Consider the following 10,830-nt stretch of genomic DNA (forward strand, 5'->3'; position numbering starts at 1 on the left):
CACACACTCACACACTCACACATAAACACACACACGCACACACACACACACACACACACACGTCAGGCAGCATGTCCCGTAGCACATATGGACACACTGGACAGCAGAACCTCAACTAATCCCCCCCCCCCCCTCCCTTTCTGTCTCCAGGCCAAGTTCTCCTTTTGTCCCTGACTCCTGGCTTCTCTCCCGGCCCCCCTGTCCTTCTCTCTCTACACACATAGCCAACTCTATTGTTTAGCACTGTCAGTATCCACGTTCTGTTCTGATCTTCTCCCACTTTCCTCCCTACCTGACAACTCTCTACCGCCCTTTTTCTCACATCTTCATGCTTTTTTTCCTCTCTCTCTCACTCTCTCTCTCTTACTCTCTCTCTCTCTCTTTCTCTCTCCCCCACTCTATCTTTCTTTCTCTCTCTCTCTCTTGTGCTTTGGAGTCTCAGATCTCTCTCTCTCGCTTTCTGTTTGCCTTACTGCTGTTGTGGGTTTCTGTATTGCGCTGTTTTGTTTGTTTGTTTTTTTTTCTCAGAAAAATATTGTTCTTTTTTTTTTTGGTTCGATATATTTATATAAGTGATGTATGGATTATAAAATTATATATATATACATATATATATACAGTGATTTCTTTTTTTCAGTGGATAAGTTAAAGAACCTCTTTTTATCCTACCCTCCTCTCCTCCTACCCCCCCTGCCCCCCGCCCCCCCCCCTCCGCCGCCTCCACCTGTCCTCTGCATTGTGATTGCATTTGTTTTGTTGACCGACGTGCGGGACGTATCAGAGGAAGTATTTAAAAAGTGCACAATGATTGCAAATGTCTACTGTAAATTCCATTTAATCTGTTATTTTTGTTTGTTTTTAAAAATATAAAATACAAGAAAAGATGAGTTTCTGCTGTATTCATTTTTTTGACCGTGATGTTTGTGTGTGTGTGTGTGTGTGTAGTTGTGTAGTTATGAGGCTATGCCTCACCTTAAATGACTAATGTGTCTGTCACCTATTTACCAGCCCTACAGTATTTAGTATTTTGGGAGTAAGGTATGGCTGACAGGAAGGGTTGTGGGGGGGGGGGGGGGGGGGGGGGTTTGGGGGTTCCCTTCCTTTTTCTACCCCTCTGAATTCTGATGTCCAGCTGTCCCATTCACTCTTGGACATAAACAAACATGCGCTTGCGCAGGCACACACACACACACACACACACACACACACACACACACACACACAGACGCGCATATTCAGGGGTGGGGCACATAGCTCTTGACGAGCTCCCACCTGTTAAAGAAGCCCCTTTTGGAAAGTCCTCTACGCTTGGGACCAAACAAAAGCTGAGCATGTGTTGCACTGTGTTTATGGCTATTTGACTTTGAGAGAGGCTTCCAGACTGACCACTGACTTTGTGAAGAGCAGGACTCAAACCAACATTCAGACTCAGGTAAGCCCTCAGAGCTACATTTTTACAGTGGCGTTGTTTGTTTAGAACTTTGGGGTACCTGTGATCTCACGTCTTATCCATTCTCTGTACGTGTCCAAACTGATGCTTCCCCTTTGGATCAGTAGAGCACTTTCTTTGGACTACTTTGACTACTTATAAGCTTGGCATATGCTCAAGACTGTGTGTCAAGACTTGTCGCTCTGCCTCCACACAGTAGTATGTGGCATATCTTCTGCCCACACCACTCCCAAAAATGCCCCTCTCTTAAACTCCCAGCCAGGATCAAATTGCCCCCCAGAATAGCCTGGTCATTTCTGGGTCCCTCCTGCGTGAGTCGGAGCCATTGTTAGGCTGAGTGGGCGAGGAGGGCACTGTTTGTTCTGTCCTGGTCACCAGGCTGTGTCTCTCAGTACAGCAGGAGGCTGCTTATGATTTGGCCCATTTGAGGCTGTTTTGGGGTCAGTTATCTCCTCTTGTATGTTCAGAAATCACAGATCACATTTGGCCACAGATCACAATTTGAACATGACTGTTTTCACCGTACATGTTTTTCCATTCATTCATTCTTTAATTTATTAATTGGATTGATTATTTTTCCTCTTCAGAATTTTGTTGGGAGAAATTATATGAAAATTGATACATAGTTTAAATGAATCTATGCCTATCATTTCATTACTGCTATGGGAAGTGGTGAGACGAACATGACATAACTATGAAACATTGTGTTTGTGTGTATTTTTAGTAACTGATCTCTGGCTGTGTGTGTGTTTCTATGGCCCTGCAGCACCCTCTACTGTTCTTGATAGGCACTGCAGTTGTGGCGTGCCCAGTAATCACGCAACGCAATGGCCCAATATGATCAGTAAGTGTTCAGTCAATGTGAAACACATGAAGAATAACTCCATTTAACACAGTTGCTTCTAACACAGTTCAAAATCTGGAGACGCTACATGTATGTGGGTCAGATATAAATCTCAGTGATCACTGATCAGTCACAGAAGTGGTATTCTTCAGAAATTCTCACTGTGCCCTGATATCATTCTCAAAGAACTGTCATCATAGCTGTTTGAGCTGCCACACCGATATCTTGAAGATGCATAACCTGTGTTTATGTATTAATGTTTTCATGCACCTTGCTGTGTTTTATATATGTGGTGCACATCCCCTGTTCTTTTAAATAAATCTAGTCATTAGCTTTTGTTTTTTAAAGAACTTGAAGGCATCCTTGGGTTATTTGAGGGAATTATTTCCTCTGTTTTAACCACTTCAAAGAGTATCACTGAAAGACAGATGCTCTGAAGACAGATGCTTTTCCATAGGCCTATTTTGACTTGACATCTATTTTCCTCCACATCTAATTCAGACTGGACGATAAGGACTCGTTGGATTTCCATGACAACCCTCCAGCCCCGGACAATGTGGTGAAAGAGGAGGACAATACGGTGAGCCGGGGAAACGAGGCTGATATTAATTTACCCTCGCGCGCACCCCAGGGCAGCCTGAACACCCCCCGCACACACACACACACACACACACACACACACACACACACACACACACACGGGCCCAGCGTGGCTCATGGTTACTGTCTGAGAGATGACCTCGTCCGCGGACTCTCTCTCACTCCCTAGATGAGTCTCTGCTGAACGTCTAATCTGGGATGAAATGAAACTTTTATCGAGGGCAAGCGTCCTCGGGGAGTCCGCTCCTGTGGAGGCCTATATTTAGCGGCGGCTCTATACAGAGGTCGGGTTTATTTGTGGGCGCTTTTGTGCTCAATGATTACTATCATTGGTTAATGCTATGCTTGATAAATGCAGTGAGAGTCAGGTCCATAGGCCTGTTCAGAGTCATTTATCTTGTTGAGGAAGGTCTACAGAATTGTTGATATGTGTTAGTGTAGTGCATATGGTGCTAATGTACAATTGGCATATATGGACTCTGCCATAAATAGGTAGATGGTAGTAAATAGAGTCTATTTAGAAGGTACAGACTTGGTCATATGAAAGATAGCCTACTTTAGGGTTTTACTATTACCAGAGAGGGTTCAAGAGGTTAGTAATCAAGGATCTTCGATGTTACTTTTTCATATTTTAGGTTGTAACTCGGATCCATCGTCTGGCTTGTTCTGAATTGACTACTCCCAGGTTAGGCCTCAGTCAGATAATTCAGTATTGATTGATAGGGAATGGTAGCCTATAAGGTATAGAAGACTTCATACACTTTGTGCCAGGATTGCCTTACTCAATAATTGGTCGATGTCCTTGAGAAACAGCCACTTGAATAAGAGCATGATTAAGACTCACCCACAGCCCACACTAAGGACCTTGCCTCAGTTTAACCATACTGGCAAAGTGTGCCGTCAAATTTCAATATATTTAACTATATCATCTGTTCCAAGTAGTTTACACGTATTACATTATTTATGTTGATGCAATTGAGATGAGTTGGTTGTTGTTGTTGTTAAAAGTTGCTCAAAAAGCAGCCTCATATGTACCTCTATACATTTTATTTTAGTCCTAATAGAAACATGACACATCACACGCACACAAAAACAGATGGAAAATGGAGACTTTCAGTGATGTGAGATGGCCATTAGGAAGGAGGGGAATCGGAGTTAGGAGAGGCAGAAAATAGAACGTCCGCAGAAGGGGAGGGGAGGGGAGAGGAGAGGAGAGGGAGTTGTACAGTAGCATGGTATTAAATACAGAGGCCCACTTATTACAGAGTGATTGGTAATTTCTAAGCTAAAAAAAAAACATCAACACCTTTCACGGTGTTGCTGACACTAACGGACATTTGGTTTTCTACTAGTGCTGTTCCCTTTATACTGCACCAGTAGTATAAAAACAATATCCTTATTGGTTACTTGCTGGTGTTTATGGGCATTCAGTAGCACACATAGCACAGAGACTGTTCAAACAAACAAGTGTTTGGTTGTTTATGGGTTGCCCTACTCCACTTCTGTGTGGTGTTTCTACCTTTAAATCATGTCCTTGGTCAGCCGCGCCGCCTCTGGTTTCAACTTACAAAATGGGAATGGAGCAGGACCTGCTGTGAATTATTCTACACACACACACACACACACACACACACACACACACACACACACACACATGCACACACACACACACACACACACACAGTAGAAAATTTGGACTACTAACAAATCGTATACATATAGGTGATTAACATTACATTTTCATATTGAATGTATAGAAAAGCATAATATACATAATATATGAAAATGTAATGTTAATCACCTATATGTAATAAGATTTGTTAGTAGTCCAACATTTCTACTACACACACACACACACACACACACACACACACACACACACACACACACACACACACACACACACACACACACACAGAATGGTGACATGTTAAGGGTGAAGAATTTGTATGTACAGTATGTCTTATGTTCAACTCTTAAAACCTTCAGGCAGGAACCTACTGAAACTGTAGTATGACATAATATGTAATCTGGCCCAAGGTTGTTTTCATCTTTAAATGATCGAGGGAACATTACTTATGTACGCATTAGTTGACACATGACAATTCCTAGACTGGTGCCAAAGTGGAAAAGCTTACCTCATAGTCAGTGTCATTTCCATATAATGTTTCACATATTTCATCAATAAAATGTACCTCTCGTGATTCCCTGTCATGCGTCTGTTTGTCTTCGTCAGCTCTATTTCATCTATGATGAAGAAGTGGAAGAAGAGGAGAAGGAGGAACCGCCTCCCCCTGAGCCGGTCAAGCCGGTCAACGACAAACCGCACAAGTTCAAGGACCACTACTGCAAGAAGCCCAAATTCTGTGACGTCTGCGCCCGCATGATAGTCCGTAAGTCAAGCGTTAGTGTCAGTCTTCTCTGGAACACCTAATGCAGGATGGATGAGCCGGAGGCCAGCTTGATCCGTTATGAACCAGGGCAACAAGCCTCTCTGTAGGGGGGCAAGAATCTAATATACAGAACTGCCATTCGAAACATTTACAATACATATACACTGTGTACTCTACTCAGCCCAGAGCCATAGAAAGAGAGAGTTGCGACACTCTTTGATGTTGCCGCCACACGATCAAAAGTTCCAAAAAATCTGTGCTGAATGGCTGAATCGCAGGAGGGTGGGATGCACCTCTGGATGCTGGAAGGTGTAATCAATTAACTCATTGACTACTGACCAAGAGATTGGTGTAAATAGTTCCAAAAGGCCCATAACAAGGAAATAGCCTGGAAAAAGCGCTGCCATTTTTTCCAATGGAGGTCTATGGGAGTGTCGCCACTCTGTTTTATCTACCGCTCTGACTCAGCCTAGAGGTCTCATTCTTGTGATAGCATGAGCAGTGTATTGATATGGAAATCACTCCAAATGAAATGTGTAGCTGGATTCTCATGAGGATCAAATATTCATTTAGACATGGCCAAATAGTACATTCCTGATCATTATGTTTGTCAGATCACCTGCTGGTCTGTATAGGATCAATTATAATGTTCATATTTTTATGAGATGTGTTTTCTGCACTTGCTTATTTAAGACATGTCCAACAGTCCAAAACTGAAGAGATGCTGAATCTTTTTGTGTGACTCTCTCCTCCATTCAGTCAATAATAAATTTGCTCTGAGATGCAAAAACTGCAAGACGAACATTCACCATCAGTGCCAATCCTACGTGGAGTTTCAGAAATGCTTCGGTAAAATTGTAAGAACTCAAAATGTACAGTACAGTAAATACAGTGAATATGTTTTATATACCTGTATCTTCTTCAGTTCAGACACCTCTGACAACTCTCTCTCTCTCCCACTTTCCACTCTCTCTCTCACTCTCTCTCTCTCTACCACTTTCCACTTTCGCTCTCTCTCTCTTTCTCTTTCTCTTTGGTTCCCCCTCTCCTATCTCCTGTCAGCCTCCAGGTTTCAGACGGGCGTACAGCTCCCCACTCTACAGCAGTCAGCAAAATGCTACAGTCAGCCAGCTGCTCCCCTTCTGTGAGTCCACACCCACAGATCCCGAAATCACACACATAGTCTTCTGTATCTTAATCACACTGATATTAAGAAATGATCATTGCTTATTTAAGTTCTGTAGGAAAGTTCAGGCGTTCAGTTGAATGTCTCTTTCTTTTTCCATGTGACACGAAGCCCAGTCCAATCGCACTGATCCCGTGTTTGAGACCCTGCGTGTGGGAGTCATCATGGCCAACAAGGAGCGCAAGAAGGGTTCAGAGGACAAGCATAAGGTAGATAGATAGATACTTTATTGATCCCCAAGGGGAAATTCAAGGTGACGCTGTTTTACCAGTGCGTTCATCCCAGTTGCTCATGAATGCACCATAGGTCTAGAGAGTGCAGAGAGTCTGTCATATGAATATGAAGTCAAAAATATCAAGGGGAAGATGTATGTAAATATACTCTAGCTTTGCTGTACTTTTCCAGCAAATTAGTCATATGCTGTTCTATTCAACTATGCAATGGTGTGAAGTTGCCAGTTGCCAATCCAGTCATGTCTTCAAATGGAGGGTCTAACAATTTTTTTTTCTGGGTGAATGCCTTTAGATGATGATGATGATGATGGAAGAAGAAGACTCCCAGCCTAAAGAAGATGAGGTAGGAGAGGGAGGTGAGTGGAACAGAGGTGAAGCACACACTAACTCCGAGCAGTGAGCTGCCTGCCCAGCAGCGGCACTCGGGGAACAGTGAGGGATTAGGTGCCTTGCTCAAAGGCACTTCAGCCTTGGACTGGTCGGGGATCGAACCGGCAACCCTCCGGTTACAAGCTCGAAGCCCTAACCAGAAGGCCACGGCTGCCCCAAACCCCACATTGCTCCTGGGACAAATGAATCCCTTGTAATATAGTTGACATATGCAAGTCACTTTGGACAGCAGTGTCTGCTAAATTAATACATGTAAATGTAAAGGTTGTGGCATACTGGCAGGGAGTCAGTTCCTTCTGTTCCTTCTGGATCTGGATCGTAAATGATTTAGTGTATAAGAGACCAAAAAGTGGGAAGAAGTAGTTGTCTTTGAGTGGAACTAAATTGATTAAATTGATGTAGAACATATTAAATATGGCTGAAAATGATATGCTGTTTATTCACTGTGTTTGTGGTTCACTATAGAGTTTGGAGACCGTTCTAAACAGATTGTGTGATTGGTGTTTTTATAGCAAATCAAGATCACCAGGGGGACAAGAAAGGGGACAAAGCTGCTGCTGATGACAAGGTGGGACTACGGGGATGGGGATGATGATGATGATGATGATGATGATGATGATGATTGTGATGGTGGTGGTGGTGCTGATCATCATGATGTCAATTATGATGATGGTGGTGATGATGATGACAATGTGATGATGATGGTAAGATGGTGGTGGTACTGGTGGTGATGATGATGATGGTGGTGATGATGATGGTAATGGTGGTGATGGTTGTGATGATGATGGTGGTGATGATGATCATGATGACAATGATGATGATGATGGTGGTTAGGATGATGATAACGACAATGGTGATGGTGGTGATGATGACGACAACGATGGTGATGAGGATTACAATGATGGTGATGAGGATTACAATGATGGTGATGAGGATTACAATGATGATGCTGATGGTGATGGTGATGGTGATGGTGATGGTGATGGTGATGGTGATGGTGGTGATGATGGTGATGGTGGTGATGATTGCTTGTGTGTCTACGCTCTGTTTCAGACAAAGAAGCCCCAGCCGGGCAAACTTGGTGTGTTCTCCCAAACTCACTATTACCTCGCCCTGTACCGCTTCAAAGCTGTGGAGAAAGACGACTTGGACCTGCAGTGAGTCCACTCAGATTCTTTCTGTCTTCAGAGTCTCTCCTACATCTCTCTGCTCTATCTCTTTCCACTCCTCCACTGTCTTCATCCCTTCTTCCCAGCGCGGCAGTGGCTCAGGAGGTAGAGGAGTCGCCTAGCAACTGGAGGGTTGCTGGTTCGAGTCCAACTACTCCTGACCCTGTCCAAATGTCCTTGAGCAAGACACTTAACCCCAGCGCTCCCGATGAGCCCGGGAGGTTGGCGCCTTACATGGCAGCCTCCGCCATCGGTGTGTGAGCGAGAATGGGTGAATGTGAGGCATGACAATGTAAAGTGCTTTACATGTAGGTGCTTGCAGGAGTTGAAAAGAAGCACTACATAAATCTCATACTTTCCCTTTTACTTTGTGTTTGCCAGTGGGTCACATTGGGACATGTGACTGTGCTGTGCTTGTCCCCATACTTCATGTCATCTGACTCTACTGTATGCCCTGTTTGTTCAGTATGGATATGCGCAATGAAAGACATGATCGCTGAAGATTAATCAGTAGAGAATTAACAAACTCAAAATGCACTTTTGAGAAAAACATGATCGAAAGTCCAGAGTCAAGCCCCTCAGATTACTCTATGTTGTATTTATTTTATTCTATGTTCAATTTATTTTATCGATTGACGGTATCTATGCCAGAGAGGCAGGCCATAAAGAAAGATGTTGTTCGCACAGCATGCTTGTTCTGTGAACTAACCGATGCTTGTGAGATCATTTTCTTGTGTCTTTATAATGTGCCTGCTGGAAATAAGATCTAAAATCCCCCGAGGTCTTTTCTATTTAAAAGCTGTTGCCTAAACCATACTCCTGTGTGGTATTTTAGCCCTGGAGACCGTATCACTGTGATTGATGACTCCAATGAGGAATGGTGGAGGGTAAGTTTTCATAACACACACACACACACACACACACACACACACACACACACACACACAGAAAACCAAGAGTCATGAGAATGCTCACCCTCTCACATACACACATTATGTATGCATAATTGATACAGCCACTAGCACAACAAGAACTGCTGTCATTTCACAATTATAACATCATTGTTATTCTTTTACAGATTTAGCCATTTTACAAATGAGTTGACCAGAGATGGAGTGCATTCACTCATACAATATGTTTAATACTGTATGAGCTAATACAGGGAAATAAACACTTCTCCTTTTAGGGTAAGTTTGGAGAGAAGTCAGGCTTCCTTCCAGCCAACTACATCATCCGTGTACGCTCAGGAGAGAGGGTGTACAAAGTGACCCGCTCGTTTGTGGGCAACAGAGAGATGGGGCAGATCACCCTGAAGAAAGACCAGGTCTGGCTCCGCAGTCATTACCCCATACACACCTGAGTCACACACACACACTCACTCTCACACTCACTCTCACTCTCATTCTCACTCTCTCTCTCACTCTCACACTCACTCACTCACTCACTCACTCACTCACTCACTCACACACTCATTCCATTCATGCAGGAGAGTTAGTGCTTCTGAGCTGATGTAAGACCACCACTTGCAGCTGTTGTGTTATTACATAGTAATAACTAGAGTAGCACTTAGCTAATGCTAATCACTGAGAGTGTTTACATGCACACTAAAATAACTATTACTGGCAATGATCAGGTAACTGGAATAATCCGTTTAAGGTGTAGACATATCTCGAGGAAATCAGAATATTGACAGAAACCTAGGTGTGTTAAACAGATTTTTATAAACCGATAATGGCCGCGTTTCCCAGATTCGTTAAGAAGCTTAGGAGCACTCTAATAACGTTCTAAGAACACTCCTAAGAAGATCTTAGCACTTACATGTAAGAGCTTCTTAACGAACCTGGGAAATGCGGCCCATGGCAATAAACCGATAATGAATATTGGTTTATTACATTTGCATAAGCACTTGAATAACCATAACTAAGAAAACCTCATTGTTACCTGCCTCTGAAATACTTACACCCATAGTACATACTGCTTTATGTATTTGTCATTTGTTATAGAGTTTTTCAGGTGAGCTGCAGCTGTGTGCAGTGTTGATCTGTGTGGTGGAGGCCTCCCCTGATGTCTTCTGTTCGTGTTTACGTTTGCAGATTGTGGTGAAGAAGGGAGAGGAAGTGAACGGCTATCTGAAGGTCAGCACTGGGCGCAAGCTGGGCTTCTTCCCCGCAAACCTGCTGCAGGAGATCTGAGCTGGACTCTCAGATACAGTACTGTACAGCCCACTGGAAAGGAGAGGTGCAAACGCACACCAAAGTCGAGGTGCAGGCAACTAAGTTTAAAGCTTATGGAGAGAGAGAGAGAGATGGCGCACACTCCAAGTTATAAGTACGTTTTTCTTAAAATAATAAAGCGGTAACATTTCGGCATTTGGCCTTCTTCTGCAATCTGAAGAAGGCCATAGGCCGAAACGTTACCACTTTATTCTTTTAAAAAAACGTACTTATAACTTGGAGTGTGCGCCGTCTCTCTCACTGCACAGCCCACAGCTGCTATTTACTTATTTGAACCCAAAACTACAAGAGGACTAAACCGAAGCAGTGTTAGCGATGTCCTCCACATTCT

At 43.4% G+C, this 10,830-nt stretch overlaps 2 protein-coding genes across 3 annotated transcripts in view; both read left to right on the forward strand.

Annotated features, from left to right (window-relative positions):
* LOC134092777 (R3H domain-containing protein 2) overlaps window positions 1–884 on the forward strand; it is a 60,869-nt gene extending 59,985 nt beyond the window's left edge. For both annotated transcript variants that reach the window (XM_062545849.1, XM_062545848.1), the window contains one exon: window positions 1–884. This exon is cut by the window's left edge. The gene's annotated coding sequence lies outside the window, so the exon portion shown is untranslated.
* A 416-nt stretch (window positions 885–1,300) lies between these two features.
* LOC134092778 (SH3 and cysteine-rich domain-containing protein 3-like) lies at window positions 1,301–10,600 on the forward strand. The gene is made up of 13 exons (XM_062545850.1): window positions 1,301–1,432; window positions 2,217–2,294; window positions 2,796–2,874; window positions 5,131–5,287; window positions 6,047–6,144; window positions 6,350–6,431; window positions 6,585–6,682; window positions 6,999–7,062; window positions 7,609–7,664; window positions 8,150–8,253; window positions 9,101–9,152; window positions 9,452–9,589; window positions 10,359–10,600. Exons 2-13 carry the CDS (start codon window positions 2,278–2,280, stop codon window positions 10,455–10,457), a joined length of 1,044 nt encoding a protein of 347 aa, XP_062401834.1. The 5' UTR covers window positions 1,301–1,432; window positions 2,217–2,277; the 3' UTR covers window positions 10,458–10,600.
* Window positions 10,601–10,830: the final 230 nt, after the last annotated feature.

Source organism: Sardina pilchardus, chromosome 9, assembly GCF_963854185.1.
Source record: "Sardina pilchardus chromosome 9, fSarPil1.1, whole genome shotgun sequence".
NCBI lineage: Eukaryota > Metazoa > Chordata > Actinopteri > Clupeiformes > Clupeidae > Sardina > Sardina pilchardus.

Bases quoted from the DNA above. Each gene is read 5' to 3' on its own strand.
- LOC134092778 (XM_062545850.1), top strand. The intron at 5,288-6,046 runs GTAAGTCAAGCG...TCCTCCATTCAG, and splicing joins CTGCGCCCGCATGATAGTCC to TCAATAATAAATTTGCTCTG. The intron at 9,153-9,451 runs GTAAGTTTTCAT...TTCTCCTTTTAG, and splicing joins CCAATGAGGAATGGTGGAGG to GGTAAGTTTGGAGAGAAGTC.